At 48.5% G+C, this 16,427-nt stretch overlaps 1 protein-coding gene across 3 annotated transcripts; it reads left to right on the top strand.

Moving 5' to 3' along the window:
- Window positions 1-3,663: 3,663 nt before the first annotated feature.
- LOC100381536 (uncharacterized) lies at window positions 3,664-14,786 on the top strand. 3 transcript variants are annotated; one of them, XR_002266964.2, is made up of 5 exons: window positions 3,664-5,116; window positions 11,725-13,866; window positions 14,005-14,189; window positions 14,264-14,318; window positions 14,453-14,758. XR_002266964.2 is itself a non-coding variant. In NM_001361443.1 (4 exons), the coding sequence occupies exons 1-4, from the start codon at window positions 4,293-4,295 to the stop codon at window positions 14,471-14,473; spliced, it is 3,042 nt and encodes a 1,013-aa protein (NP_001348372.1). In that variant the 5' UTR covers window positions 3,834-4,292; the 3' UTR covers window positions 14,474-14,786. The 3 variants fall into 3 exon arrangements, 2 of the variants coding, with proteins under 2 accessions (NP_001348372.1, NP_001167836.1); NM_001361443.1 differs by lacking the exon at window positions 14,005-14,189 and having other exon boundaries at window positions 3,834-5,116; window positions 14,453-14,786; NM_001174365.1 differs by lacking the exon at window positions 14,005-14,189 and having other exon boundaries at window positions 3,920-5,116; window positions 11,725-11,851; window positions 14,453-14,786.
- Window positions 14,787-16,427: the final 1,641 nt, after the last annotated feature.

Raw genomic sequence — 16,427 nt, 5'->3', positions numbered from 1 at the left:
AACCCGGGTGTGACATTTTCGCACTGGCTGAGCTGGTTTTTAGAAAACTGAAGAGAACCATAGGGAAGTCTGGTGGGAAGTGAAAGTGGTTTTTCCAAGAGCATTCATGATCTAACAAAATGTTTTCTTAGAGGATTTTGAAGAGGTTTAGACTGAGCTCATAGCAGTTACTTACTCAAATTTTGCGGATCCCTCTTAATTGAATGGTGATTCCTATGACTCAAGAATTGTAAAATTTAAACTATCGTTGTTCACAAGCACTTGAAGCATGCCATATGATGTAGAATTTTTAATCTGCGGTACTTACCCTTTTGTGTACATATGGAATCTGTGCTCCTTCTATCTTTAGGATAACTGTATACATACTAGGAGAAAACTTGTTAGAAACTCTGTTTGTTTTGTCATTTAATCACCAAAACCCTCAATCAGGGTTGATTGCACTTACAATCTCCCCCTTTTTGGTGATTGATCCCAAAACAAACTAGAGTAGAGATAAAACAAAAAATACTAGTGAGATTTGTGAATAGTTGTGTATGTGTGGCTCCCCCTAAATATGTGCATGTGTTTTGTGATCTTCATGTTGACTTGATATGTCAATTATGCAACACATTTGGAGGGAGTGAATAGTCAACACATCTCACAATTATTCGAGAGATGCAACAATGTTGTATAAGAGATGATGATGTAAAATACCATACTCTCACAATTTCATCATGTCACAACATAACACTTATATGATGGACAAAAAGGATCATAAAAAAACTAGCTATTACAATAACGATCATCATCACATAATGTAGTTTATGGCCCTTGGCCATCATCATAAGCACAGACAAATGTAAAGTTATTATAAACCATCATGTTCATTACATAAATAAAATAGTTTAGCAGTTTCGCCCCTTGGGCTACCAACCAACAACCCTTCTCCCCCTTTTTGGCAGCAAGCACCAAAAAACAGGAGAAGACAAAATCACATATTACCAGGATGGAGAGGGATCAAAGAACCGAGACGCCAGATTAGCAGCAAAGTTTTCATCCCCGGGGTTAGCAGGGGGAGAAGTGCTTCCTGAAGGATCCTAGGGGGGAGGATAAGATGAAGAGGGGCCCGATTCACCCTAGTGGGGAGGTGGGACAAACTAATCCCTATCATCAAAGAACTCTTCTTCTTCAACATCTTCATCTTCAGCATACATGAATGGAACACCATAAGCTTGTTGATGCCATTCATTGATTTCTGGAGGGGTGCATGAAGAGGAACGTCAGGCGAGCAGGGAGCAAAAGGAATTCCCATGGAGATAGACTGACGATGGAGATCGTCATCCGTCTCCCACTGCCGCCTGGCCAACTCATGAACGTCAGCAGAAATGTTCCTGCACATAGAGAAAAAGGCTGCAATCCCATGAGCCAACCTGGCTCCTAGGCCACGACCACGACCTCGACCACGACCACGTGGAGTGGGAGAGCCACGACCAGGAGAAGGATGGGAGGGACTAGCTGAGGTCTGCTCACGAGAGCTGGCAGGAGCCTTCTTCATCCTTCCTGCTGGATTATTGGGGTCAATCCAAAAAGGGGTAAGGAAAGATGTCTGGTGCCCTTTTCATATCTGAATTGGGTGACAACCTCAATCATTTTCATGATGTAGGGGGCATGCAGACAACCCTTGAGTGGGGAGCAAGAGGCATGAATGATTTCTTGCCAGATCATATCAAACACATTCAATCTCTCATTGCTGTTGGGCTTCATGAAAGAGAGAAGTACCTTGCTTTCACCCAGAATGTTCATTTGATTTCCCCCTTTGGGAATGAGAGTCATCATGAAAAGAGAGTTGAGATATCTGTAGTACTTATGCATAAAGCGTGGTTCAAGTCAAGGCCCCGTCTACCAAGGGACGCGACCTCATCCGAGCCCAGCCTCAGGCAAGGACGGTAGTCCCGGACGGATTCACGCCTCGCCCGAGGGTCCCCTCAGTCGGCAGACGCACCCCCGTCTCACCCGACGCTAAGCTCGGGCGAACTTTGTCGTGCAGCGACCTTGGCCAAATCGCCTTACCAACCGACCGTATCGCATGCGCATTCAATGCGGGGATCGCCTGACACCTTATCCTAACACGCGCGCCTCAGTCGGCAAGGTCGAAGTGACCGCAGTCACTTCGCCCCTTTATTGACCGTTCTGACAAGAAAACAGCACTGTTCGCCCCGCTCCGGCTACTGTGCCAACCACCAGGGTAAAACTGACGACAGCAGGTCTCGACCTCCCCCGAGTTCAGCCTCGGGCGCAACAGGGAGCTCCGCCTCGCCCGACCCCTGGCCTCGGCCCCGGCCTCGGGGAAGGTCTCCGCCTCGCCCGACCCCAGGCCTCAGCCTCCGGGGAAGGTCCCCGTCTCGCCCGACCTCGGGCCTCGGTCATAGCCTTGGCCTCGGGAGGAGTCACATCCTCGCCCGACCTCAACCTCGGCCTCAGGAGAAGTCTCCGCCTCGCCCGACCTCGGCCTCGGACCGACTACGCTACATGGGATACATCATTGCCCTACCGCTAGCTAGCTACCCTTCGCTACGAAGGAACAAGACCGGAGTCACATCAAACTACTCCGATAGCAGGTAATGATGGTTCCCCGCGTGCGACCATGACGTCGATGGCTCTCAGCTCCTTACGGAAGCAAGGAAACGTCAGCAGGGTTCATACCGCACCACCAGCTGCGCTTCTATAGGGCTCAAGGCACTTCTCCGACGACCATGTTAGCGCATGTACAGGGCTCAAGGCACTTCTCCGCCAGCCACGTTATCATATAGCTACACCCCCATTATACAGCTGGGCCATCTCCTTGTATCTATAAAAGGGGACGTCCATGGCCTTCCTAAGGGACGGGGGCACACACAGGGAGAGGACGAGCAGAGGCAGGCAGAGCAGGAGAGACACGGTAGAGGCAAACTCAGGCGCCTCACCTTAAGACCGAACCCTCTCTCTCTCTCTCTCGCCCTCTTGCGACGCTTCTAACCCCTACTACGAGCACCCCGGTGCAAGATAATATAAGCCTCATTTCCTCCCGCTTGTGTTCCATCTTGCATCAACCCATCTGGGCATGGACACTCAACGATAAATTTATTAGTCGGTTGACGTTCCTCATGGGTCCGAAACGCCAACACTTTGACTGATGTTTTTTTGTTAAAATATAAATAAACTCCTAATACATTTATATTTTTATAAAAGTACTTGTTAAGCTAAATCCATGCATATAAATATTAGATTTTAAAACTAAATAACTAAATAATAAAATAATTATTTTTAGTTAAAATTTTATAAATTTGATTTAAACCTTGTCCAAAACGATAACTAATAGTACAGCCAAAACTACAACTAACAGTAGAGTAGACGAGAGGGCGTATCAAACAACAGTACTTTAATTTCTCGGGAGTTGCACACGTGATGTGCAAATGCAACAGGGCTGTCGGCACGAGACAGATTCTTTATCCTTTGCACTACAGTAGTACAAACTTTGCGCGGATCTAGAGGTAATTATATATTGTTATTATTATGTGCGTCGATCTAGAGGAAGTTATTATTATTATTATGTTTACACAGCTGGCTAATCACGTCCTTGGTAGTGAAACGTATCTTAATCAACTCACCATCCAATGCCGTTTCGGAGTGAATCATCCACGACTTAGCCCAGTACTGTCGACACAACGAATCCAATGGCAATCTTGCTCGGACCAACTTGATTTTCGTATAATTTTGGACACATCCGGATAAAATGTTGCACAAATCTACTCAAACGTTGCAAAACATAGTGGCAGCCAGGTCTATATATGATGAGTTGTGAAGAGGTACAACTCCTTCAAAAATCAAGTTGATTATGCGGATACCGCAAACACTGCAAATTCGGTTGTTCCCTACCCTTCTAGAGTAATCTCTCCACACACACACTCACACGCTGCTGCCGGCTGCCCTCCTCCCGCCCCACTCGTCCCCTCCGAACCAAGTCCGATCCATCCATCCCCAAATTTCTCCTCTCAGCGCGTGGGGCAGTGGCGGCGGCAGCGTGGGCGCGCGGACCGCTACGGGCACGGGAGCAGCGGTGGCTGCGCAGGCAGCTGTCAGCATGCGGCATGGTGACTACGGGAGCCCAGGCGGCGCCGGTGCGGCTGCAGCCGGCGGCGGGCGACCGTGAGGCGGCTGCGGGAGCGGTGAAGTCCGGTGGCGCCTGCTTTGTTTTGTGTTCCTATTTTTGATTTGCGAAAGGATCCAAGAGAGAGAGGAGGGGGAGAAGGCGAGAATCCAAGACAAGAGCGAGCATGGAGTTTGCTACGGGTGCCATGGGTACCCTCCTCCCCAAGCTGGGCATGCTGCTGCAGGAAGAACTCCACCTGAAGAATAATGTGAAGGAGGGGATCAAGAGCCTCACTGCCGAGCTTGAGAGCATGCAAGCTGCACTTGTGAAGGTGTCTGACGTGCCATTAGACCAGCTTGACCCAAACGTCAAGATTTGGGCTAATGAAGTCAGGGGGCTGTCCTATGATATTGAGGACAGACTCGACTCCTTCAAGGTGCGCATGGAGGGTCTTGATTCAACCAAGCGCAAAACCATCATGGGATTCATCCAACAAACCCGTGGCTTGGTCACCAAGTTCAAGATTCGCCATGTAATATTTGATGACATTAAAGACTTCGGGAGCCAAGTAAAGGAGGTGAAGGAGCGGTATGACAGGTACAAGGTGCATGATGTTGTAGCTAATCCTATCGCAACCACAGTTGACCCTCGTCTCTTGGCTATGTATAACAAGGTTTCCGACCTTGTTGGCATTGACGAAGAAGCTAAGGAGCTAATGAATAATTTGTTTGAAGATGGTGACGAGCCAGCGAAAAAGATCAAGACAGTCTCTGTTGTTGGATTTGGAGGACTCGGCAAGACTACTCTTGTTAAAGCAGTCTATGACAAGGTTAAGAAGGAGTTTGATTGCAGTGCTTTTGTATCAATAGGTCAGAAATGTGATCTCAAGAAAGTTTTCAAGGACGTTCTTTATGATCTTGACAAGCAAAATCATGAAAATATCATTGCATCAGAAATGGATGAAAAACAACTCATTGATAAGCTACAGGAATTCCTTGCAGACAAGAGGTATGCCTCCTACTTTATGGTAAACAATACTATCTTCTTAGTTCTACCTTCCCTAGCTACTATGCATAGATTTGTACATATTTTCATGACCTATGAGGTGAAAAGTAATAAAATATTTACAAACTACGTTACTACAGGAATGGATTATAGAGATGGTGAAAATTCATTTTTAGAGGTGGTTGTAGCAATCAACTCTACTCAGGGGCCTCTAGAAATCAAAGATTTTCTTGAAGTGGGTATTTAACCTCCTCTAAAAACCAATTTTAGAGACAGTTGATTCGTCTCTAATCATAATTTTTACTAAAAAGTTTTAGATCTTATCAAGCACGGCAACTTTGGTATTCAACATATTTTACCGCTTAAAAGGTAAAAATGGGGACGCTCGCCTTACCGCCTTAATAACTATGGAAGTGGGCACCGATATCACCTCTAGCCTCAACCATTTTAAGATCCAGCTCCAGATCACCCTGGCAAGAACACAAGTTGAGTGGATGTGATTGATAGTTTCCCCAACTTGAGGTAGCCCTATCCTAGGTCCTAGTCAATCTATCCGAAGTCCAACATCGGTTATTAATGGCCAGCCACTGAGCCACATAAAGAACTTGCAATTAGAGGGTGCTCAACTCTTCCAAATCCGCTTCCAGGGAGAGAGCTTGATGGTCCCAAAGAACATAGAGTCATATGCCGACTTGCAGCTATAGGCACCTGAAGAAGTGAGCTTCCAAATATGCTTGTCTGGGACATCAGCTTGCAGCACCAATGCATCAACCAGATCCCAGATCAGCAAGTACTCCAGGATGACCTGAACTGAAAGTGCCTCTTTGATCAATCCTTTTTGGAACCACGCTGATCAGATTAGGGGCCCATTCAGCAACAGTTTTGCCCTGCAACCAGTGATCAGCCAAGAAACACGTTGAGTTACCATCACCAATATTAATGACCACCGCAGCATTAAACAAGGTGTAGAAAGGAAGAATGGACTGAATCACCACACACCCATTGAGGGTGGGGAGCCTGTTATATATAGCCAATAGGCATGCATGGAAGGTACATGTATGGAAGGCTATTCCCTGTACAAGGAAACAGACCTAGGCTATAGATAGAAAGTAATCCTAGGCTATACAAGGCAGCTAGCCAATCTAGGGGATTACAATCAATCGCAATCAGGCTCTGATTGATCCTGATATATACATATCCTAATACCCGCCCGCAGTCTGAGCGGGAGAATCACGGACACAAAGACTGGTCCGAAAATCGGTGAAGAGCTGTACGGGCAGACCCTTGGTCATGATGTCGGCAAACTGGTGCGTAGACGGAACATGAAGAACTCGGAACTGCCCCAGAGCTACCTTCTCACGGACGAAGTGGATGTCGATTTCGATGTGCTTCGTGCGACGGTGATGGACTGGGTTGGCTGCCATGTACACAGCGCTCACATTGTCACAGTAGACCACGATCGCGTGCGGGATGGAGATGTGCAGCTCATGTAGTAGCTGACGCAACCAGCAGCACTCGGCAACAGCATGGGCCACAGCACGGTACTCTGCTTCGGCGCTGGAGCGAGAAACAGTCGTCTGACGCTTGGACGACCATGACACCAGATTGTCGCCGAGGTAGACGCAGAAGCCGGAGGTGGAGCGACGCGTGTCGGGGCAGCCGGCCCAGTCGGCATCGGAGTAGGCTGTGAGCTGATCAACGGCGCCGGGTCCCAAGTGCAGACCTGCCGACAGGGAGCCCTTGACATAGCGCAGGATGCGCTTGATTAGCGCAAGGTGTGGCTCGCGAGGGTCGTGCATGAAGAGGCAGACTTGCTGGACAGCATAGGCCAGGTCCGGCCTTGTCAGGGTGAGGTACTGGAGAGCACCAGCGAGGCTCCGATACTCCGAGGGGTTGGCGACTGGAGCGCCCTCGGAGGCAGACAGCTTGGTCCGGGCATCCACCGGAGTAGCTGTCGGGTGGCATTCAGACATGCCAGCGCGCTGGAGGAGATCAACGGCGTACTGCCGCTGAGAGAGGAACAGTCCACTGCTGTCTCGTGTCACCGAGATGCCGAGGAAATGGTGGAGATCCCCGAGGTCCGTCATGGCAAACTCCGACGATAGGCGGGAGGTGACGTGCTGGAGAAGAGCTGGTGATGATGCGGTGATGATGATGTCGTCGACGTAGAGGAGGAGATAGGCCATGGCGTCTCCCGTCTTGTAGATGAACAGGGAGGCATCCGTTTTGGAGGTGGTGAAGCCAATGCTTCGGATGAAGCTGGAGAAGCGCTGATTCCAGGCTCGCGGTGCCTGCTTAAGCCCATACAAGGACTTCTGCAACAGGCAGACAGAGTTAGGTGCAGCGGGGTCGACGAATCCTTTCGGCTGCTCGCAGTAAACAGTCTCCTCGAGGTTGCCGTGGAGGAAGGCATTCTTCACGTCGAGCTGCCGGATCGGCCAGTCTCGGGACGCAGCAATGCTGAGGACGGTGCGGATCGTGGCCGGCTTGACGACTGGGCTGAATGTTTCGTCGTAGTCGACGCCTTCCTCCTGGGAAAAGCCACGAACGACCCAGCGTGCCTTGTGCCGGGCGAGGGAGCCGTCGGAGTGGAGCTTGTGTTTGAACAGCCACTTTCCAGTGACAATGTTCGCACCAGGCGGCCGAGGTACAAGGCGCCAAGTGCCGTTGTCGATCAACGCCTTGTACTCGTCCGCCATCGCAGCACGCCAATTTGGATCGGCCAGGGCACTGCGATAGTTCGCCGGAATTGGCGAGGCGACGGAGGCGGAGAAGCCGAAGCGCTGGACAGTGCGGAGGGAGCCAGTCTGTGAGCGTGTCACAGGCCGGTTTGCTGCAGTAGATAGGAGCCGAGCCGCCGGAGCCGCTGGGGGCGAAGCTGGTGCAGCCGCTGTTGGCGCTGGAGGTGCAGCAGGCACAGGAGCCACCTCCTCGGTGACCGGTGCTGCTGGGGGCTGGGCGCGGCGAGTGTAGGTGCTGCCGAAGCGTTGGCCACCAGGCGGAGGAGCCGCCGACTGCCCCACTTGGGGCCCTCGAGCGCCCAGCTGTGGCCCGCCCGCAGGATGAACCCGGGGGCCGAGCTGAAGGATGGCCGGGTCTAGGAGCACCTGGAGATCATCCTCGCCGCTGGCAGCGAGCGATGGAGGAGTGCTTGCTGGTGCCGGCAAGGAGGTGAGGTCCTGCATCAGAAAATCAAGTGACGACGGCATGGAGCCCGCCGATGGTGCAGCCGAGAATGGGAACACAGACTCATCAAAAATGACATGGCGCGAGGTAATGATGCGGCGAGTGGACATGTCAAGACAGCGATAGCCCTTGTGGGAAGATGGGTATCCGAGGAAGACACAAGGAGTGGATCGAGGGGCGAGTTTGTGGGGGGAGGTGGCAGTAAGGTTCGGATAGCAGAGACATCCGAAGATGCGAAGGGAGGCATAATCTGGGAGTGTGCCGTGAAGTATGTGGTGAGGTATTTGGTTTTGTATGGAGGAGGAGGGGCGCCTATTGAGGAGGTAAGTTGCTGTTGCGAGGGCCTCAGCCCAGTATGGAGGTGGCATGAACGCATGGAGCAGCATGGTGCGGATGGTGTTGTTGGTAGTGCGGAGCATGCGTTCGGCCTTGCCGTTTTGTGGTGAGGTATAGGGGCAGGAAAGGCGGAGAGTAATGCCATGACTAGTGAGGAAGGAGGTGGTGGCGTGGTTGACAAACTCGGTCCCATTATCGGCTTGGAAGGATTTAGGTGTGGTACCAAACTGGGTCTGAGCGTATGCAATGAAGTCAATCATGTGGCGGTGCACCTCAGATTTGTGACGAAGTGGGAAGGACCAGCTGTAATGGGAATAATCATCGAGTATAATAAGGTAATATTTGAACCCAGAATTGCTTAGTACGGGAGATGTCCAGACGTCGCAGTGAAGTAAATCAAACGGAGCATGAGTTACAGATGTTGAATGACTAAATGGGAGGCGCACATGCTTGCCTAGTTGACAGGCATGGCAGAGGCATGGCGAGTTTTTATTGTAGGAAATGACCGACATGCTTCGAAGTTTGGCGAGGCTGGAAGGACCGGGGTGGCCGAGGCGATGATGCCACAATGACGACGTGGTGGCGAGGCTGCAGGAGGGAGCTGTGGTGGAGGGGTAGGTGTAGAGGTCGCCACCACTATTGCAGCGAAGAGTCACGCGCCCCGTCTGGTTGTCCTTGACAGAAAAACCGGAAGCGTCAAATTCAATTGAACAAGAGTTGTCACGGGTGAATTGACGAACAGAAAGGAGATTGCGCACAAGTGCAGGTGCAACCAGAACATTGTTAAGACGGTAGGTAGAGGTGGGGGAGGAGAGTGTGGATGTGCCACGACAGGTGATAGGTATGGTGGTGCCATTGCCAACTGTGATGCCGAATGGGGGAGGGGGGAGACGGGAGAGGAGTATACCAGCCGAAGACGACATGTGAGTTGTGGCGCCGGTGTCAAGGACCCAAGGAGAGGACCCCTGGAGGGACATCTGGTTCAGTGCGGCTATGAGGCCAGCCTGATCCCAGCCGCCCTGCTCTGCCATTGGTGGAGCAGGGTTGTCGGAGTACTGGACAGGGGCCAGCGCAGTGTGCGCCTGGGCCTGAGTGAAGGGGCCGAGGATGCCAGGACTGCGCCAGGCTGGGGTCGGCACCGGCGGGCGCCAGGGCTGCTGATGCACCCCGGCGGTCCAGGGGGGGTAGCAGTACCAGGGGGCGGCAGGAAACCTGGGACCGCCGCCGGAATGGGATCCGCCCTTGCCTTTCTTCTTCCAGCGACCGCCGCCACCACCTGGGTTGCCGCCGCTGTTGGAGCGACTGCCGTGACCGCCCGGTCTGCTGGCTGTGGAACCGCCGCCGTTGGTGGTGGGGGCGGTGCGGCAGCCGGTGCCGCATGATGCGTGGAGCGTCGTCTGGTCCGCAACCGTGCCTTCGTTGGCGAGGCGGAGTTCCTTTAGCACGAGCTTCTCGCGAGTGGTGGCGAAGTCCGGCAGCGGGTGTGAGTCGGCGATGTTGTCGGCGGTGCTGGCGAAGCGTGGGTTGAGGCCACGGAGGAGGTTGAGGACGAGCTCCGCGTCAGTGATGGTGCGGCCGACATCGCGGAGCGCGTCGGCGGTGGCCTTCATGCGCTGAGCGTAGTCGTTGATGGAGGAGTCGCCCTGAGTCATCGAGTGAAACTCGTGGCTCAGAAAAATGGCGCGTGGAGCCTTGTTGGCCTCGAAGAGGCGCTTTATGGCGACCCAGAGTTCGCGCGCGGTCTGGTTTGGAGCCGCGGCGAGGCCGATGACGTCGGGACCAGCCGAGCCGAGAAGCCAGCTGCGAACGCAGGCATCGGCGATGCCCCAAGAAGGATCTGTGGGACGGGCTTCCTGCAGTCCGTCAATATGCGAGAGGAGAGCGAATTTGCCACAGAGAGAGGTGAAGAATGGTTCCCACTGGTTGAAGTTGGGTTTTGCCAGCTCAAGAGTCACTGGGATATGATTCTTGACATTGATCGTCGCATAGGGGGCGACAAACACAGCGGGGGCAGGATTGGTGGCTGCGTCGGTCATGGCGACCTAGGAGGGAGAAGAGGCGGCGCAGCAGGGAGGTGATGGCGCTGCGGCACAGCAGGGTGGGGATGGTGCGGCAGCAGGGAGGGAAGCGCAGGATCTAGAGAGCTCTGATACCATGTAGAAAGGAAGAATGGACTGAATCACCACACACCCATTGAGGGTGGGGAGCCTGTTATATATAGCCAATAGGCATGCATGGAAGGTACATGTATGGAAGGCTATTCCCTGTACAAGGAAACAGACCTAGGCTATAGATAGAAAGTAATCCTAGGCTATACAAGGCAGCTAGCCAATCTAGGGGATTACAATCAATCGCAATCAGGCTCTGATTGATCCTGATATATACATATCCTAATACAAGGCACAGGCCTTTCTCGGCACATGAACCGACAGCCCTGCCCATGTTTATGTTGGTCAGAGATTATGGCGGTTTAATCTCACCTTGTTTGTTGAGCTAAGGTTTTTAGGGTCTGTGTCATCAAACCCCAGTAAACCCCATTTAGGTGAAGTGAGAATAAAAATGTAAGTTCGTAGGTGAAAGTTTGTAGTTCACTCAACATGTGAAGTAGATGCAAGCTTTGGACCTCGTGACATTGCAACTGGTGCTTGGATCTCAGTCTTTTGAAGGGGAGGTGTATTTATCTTCCTAGACCAGTTTGAATCACACCCATGGTGACCCATATGTGTGTTAATGTAAAATTGTAGGGGTTTTAATACAACATATAAGGGTTTAGTTTCCTTGTCACTAACTTTACATTAATCATTTTACGTGAAGTGAGAACGAAAATATAAGCGGATAGGTGGAAGTGTGTGGTTCAACAACTTGTAGAGTTGAACCGAGCCATTTGGACTCGATGTTGCGTACTGTTACTAACCGAAAGCCTGTTGCCTTCTCTTATTTATATAAGTTTTGTCTTATAAAAAGATATAAATTTCATAGCCAATGTTAATTTTCAGGTGGGATATGCTTCCTATTTTACTTAGATAATATATATATTTTTTTCTAAATCGATTTACTAAGTGAACTCTGTTGCATTCTCGTATGAATAGGTACTTGGTTGTTATTGATGACATATGGGATATATCAACATGGAAGCTGATTAGATGTGCTTTGGTGGAAAGTAACCCTGGAAGTAGAATAATCATAACTACTCGCATTTGTGAAGTTGCCAAAAAGGTTGGTGGTGTTTACAACAAGAAACCACTCTCTCTTGATGACTCCAAGACATTATTCTATACTAGAGTATTTGCTGGTGAAAGCATGAGTCTTGATAACATATCTGGTGAAGTGTGCAACAAAATCCTAAGAAAATGTGGTGGTGTGCCATTGTCCATCATTACGATAGCTAGTCTGCTTGTTGGTAAACAGAGGGAGGACTGGTCTAAGGTGTATGATTATATTGGTTTTGGGCATGAAGATAACGAGGTTATTGGGAACATGAGAAAGATATTAGCTTTCAGCTATTACAATCTACCTCCTTATCTAAAGACATGCTTATTGCACCTAAGCATATTTCCAGAAGATCACAAGATTGAGAAAAATTCATTGATATGGAGGTGGATAGCTGAAGGTTTTGTTATTGGCAGAGAAGAACTAGGGTTATTTGAGGTTGGAGAGAGCTATTTCAATGAGCTCATAAATAGAAGCATGATCCGGTGGATAGAGCTCTCTAGTAGAAGCAAGATTCGAGATGGTTGTGGTATTCATGATATGGTGCTTGATCTTATCCGCACTTTGTCAGGTGAAGTAAACTTGGTCACGGTATCAGATGTGGAGCAGCAGTGTACCACATCATCATCATATTCACCAGTCAGAAGCATTAGCGCTCGAAGATTAGCCTTCCACAAAAAAAGAAGCATTGAACACAACCCTGGCACAGAAATAGGACAGGTGAGATCATTCAATGCTTTCAACTGCTCTGGTAGTAGGATGCCCCGACTTTTAAGCTTCAGGGTCTTACGTGTACTAGCTCTGGAGAACTGTAATTTCTCAGCAGGAAACTGTTGCCTTGGAAATATTGGCAAATTGCATCAGCTGAGGTACCTAGGGCTAGTGGAGACATCCATTCGTGACGACTTGCTGCCTGGAGAAACAGGACGCCTCAAGTTTCTGCAGACACTAGATGTAAGACGAAGTGGCATAAAAATATTGCCAGCGTCTGTTGGTGAGCTAAGGAAACTGATGTGCCTGCGTGCTACCGAGGGCACAAGGATGATGGCCGAGATTGGGAAGCTGGCGTCACTGGAAGAGCTTGAGGTACACTCTGTGGACAAGTCGCCAAACTTCGCCACGGGGCTGGGGCAGCTAACCAAGGTGAGGGTGCTTGAGATCCATTTCGACGAAATGGACGAGAGCACAGAGAAGGCTCTCATGGAGTCCCTGCGCAACCTGCGGAAAATCCAGAGTCTGCAGATATGGTCCAAGAAGGAGAGGACAATTGACCTTGGCGGCTTGTTGGAAGACTGGACGCCAACCCCTTCAAATCTCCGTCAACTGATGCTGCGTGGCATCCATTTGCCCAGGCGTCCGTCATGGATTGATCCCTCATGTGTCCCGCTCCTCTCGTACTTGTCGCTCACGGTCCAGGCCGTGCAAGTGCAGGATCTAGAAATCCTCGGGAGGCTGCCGTTGCTCAGCTACCTCTACATCTGGAGTGAGGGCATCAACTGCTTATCCTATACTGCTACCAGCAGAGACGAGTTTCAGAATCTGAGATATCTGGACACAAACCTGGAGATCATGTGTGGACAGCAGGGAGCACTGCCTATGGTTGAGAAGTTGACATGCCGTGCCAGCATGGGGAAGTATGTTGCCTTCGCCAGGAGCAGCATGCCTTTCGACGATGGCAGCGTGGTGAATCCTGCTGCTGTTGCTGAGGCAGAATTGCCAGTAATTCTACCTTTGGACATTGGCTGGCCCGTGAACATGCCTTGCCTCCGGGGCATCACCTATTTGCTGGACTACCAGGACTGCAGTGCCAAGGAGTGGGCTCATGTGGAGACATTGCTCATGCACGTGAGAAAAATCCACCCCAACTGTCCACCCTTCCGAATCAAAAAGAACTGCAGAGACAAGGAGATTACTATGATCGACGCAATCATCTACCTTGAAGATGTCAAGGATGTGTTCAAGGACAACCCCTCCAAATACTCGGAGTTTCTTGATCTCTTGCAAGATTATAGGAGAGACAGGTCCCTTCTATTGCATGCTCTCCTTTAGTCCTTTCATATCTTGGCATCGCTTGCATTGCATGCCAAGCATGATGTGTCCGTTTCGTTCTATCGTTAACACTATAATATTCCTCCTTGTTTGTTTTTCTTATTTATCAGAATCAAAATCAAAGATTTGATCATCCGTCTCAAGACCCTATTTACTGGACATGATCCTAATCTCATCCTTGACTTCAGCGTCTTCCTGCCCGGGGAGTGGGCCATCACTCTCGGGGACCTGTAGAAGAAGCCCCTTCATGATCGATTCTAGCTAGGCCATCACCCATTTAGTTAATAAGACCAAGGTCTCATTTAAACAAGATAGCTAGTTCTTTTCATGTACTACTAGTTCCTAATGCCTTTGTTGTAATTTTTCCAGTCGGGATGACGGCGATGGATCTGATCATGTTACCCGCACAAATGGCGAAGAAGAGGTATGTGCAACATTTCCTTTATTGCTCAAAGAGTCAAGAATTAGGATCGGAGAACTATACTACAAGCTATTTATTTGATTCTCTCTTCCGCCATTCCCATTAATCTCATACCATGCCGTGGCAATATTTTACAGGACGATACTCATGAAGCGTAATATGCAATCCCTGTCACCAGTGGATGATCTTTGCTTCAGTTAATTCATCATCCAAAGAAAAAGAGAGGAAAGGCTGATATAAGAACAAAAACATTTTCCCCTCTTTGTTCCGACCGCTGTGTTCCATCATGGAAGTCTTCCTCTAGAAAAAAAGACCTATATTTTTTAAAGAACACCTAGTGCCCGGCAAGAAAATACCTAAATAAAATTTGTCGGTATTTAGTATTTATATATACTTCTTTGGTATTTAGTATTTATATATACTTCTTTGGTATTTAGTATTTATATATACTTATTTGTTTCTTTGTCGTTGCATATGAATACTCCCTCTTATCAAAAAAATGATGTTTTTTAGTTTGTTATAAGACAAACTATATAAAATTTAGCCAAATTTATACACTAAATGCTTTTTTCTGAAATACACGGGAGGATTGTATATCATTGCATTAATAGAAGAAAGAGGGGAAAGACCTCCATAGTACAACACACCCATATACCCAAGTAACCCAAAGATCTCACTTGGAAAAAACCAAAACACACGACCGACACACTGATCTACCTAAACTACCGATCCTCGGCCTGAGGGCGGATAGATCTGTGGCCCTAGCCTTAGACCAAAATACCACCTCATTCTTGGCAGCCCTAAGGGCAGAGGCCAAGCTAGGATTACAACCATCAAAAAACATTTATTTCTATGCTTCCAAATGGTTTAGGCGCCAAGAATCACCAATGAGTTGAACCCTTCTCTCACATGATTTGCCACATGAGAGATGCCAATAGTCCACCAAGAATCAAAGAAAACCTCGAAGGTGGGACAACTCTTCTAGCCCCACCGTCTTGAGGAGGTAAAATCAAAATTGTCTAGCAAAAACACATTTGACCAAAAGATGATTGATGGATTTAGCCTCTTGGTCATACAATGAACAACACTTAGGATGGTTCAACCCCCTCTTTTCCAGTCTATCAGCTATCCATCACCTATTAAATAAATTCAAATCATGTAATGGACACTAATTGTATGTTAAAATCATTTAATAGACACCAATTACATGTTAAAATTATTTAACACACATGAATTACAAGTTAATATACAGTAATTATATGTTACTAGTCATGTGCTCTCATTGTTGCAACACTGGTTGACATTCAGAACTTTAAATTTGTTTAACTATGTGCATGTTTGGTAGGGCTTCGGCTTTGACTACTCTGCTGGAGCAGCTTATCCACAAAAGCTAGTGCCCTTTTAACAAATTGTTTGACAAAACAACTCCTCCTTTATTTTTTATTTGATGTATAAGGCAAATGTCCTTAGTGCCTTTTTTAGTCATTTGATGGAACACCTCATATACGTACATACAAATAATGCATAAAGAATCTACGACCATGATAAAAATCATGATGAAATATAATTTTATTAAAGTCTGGCCTCGCAGATGGCCAGCTGCGGAGATGGGCTGCGCAGTAAGGGCAAGGATGGGCCGTGCCAGGGAAGATTTGGTCCAAGAGAAACTATCTTTTCTTTTCCCTTTTTATTCCTGTTTTCTTTTTAGTATTCTATTTTCTTTCTCCTATTAAAGATCTGAACCCAAATTCAAATATAATTTGAATTCCTAAATTTCAAACCAGATGCAACACAAGGAACTCCAGCATGAGAGGCATACTATGTATTTTTATTCATCCTTTATTAATTAATTTAACCAATTGATAATGATGTTTACATATATGCTAAATGAGAAGAATTGCACAAAATTAATGAGCTCTCCTTTTTATTAATCTATAATCTAGGTGTTACATCTACCACAAAAGCTGAGTTTATATCTTTGTCTGAGGCAGTGAAGGAAGCTATTTGGTTGCATGGTTTTCTTGGTGATTTGGGCATTGAGAAAGTTGGTCATGTTGTCTTTTGTGATAATCGAAGTGTGATTTATCTTGTAAAAGATGAGAAGTTTCATGA

This window comes from Zea mays, chromosome 2, assembly GCF_902167145.1.
Source record: "Zea mays cultivar B73 chromosome 2, Zm-B73-REFERENCE-NAM-5.0, whole genome shotgun sequence".
NCBI lineage: Eukaryota > Viridiplantae > Streptophyta > Magnoliopsida > Poales > Poaceae > Zea > Zea mays.
This window is presented reverse-complemented; position numbering and strand designations above follow the sequence as displayed.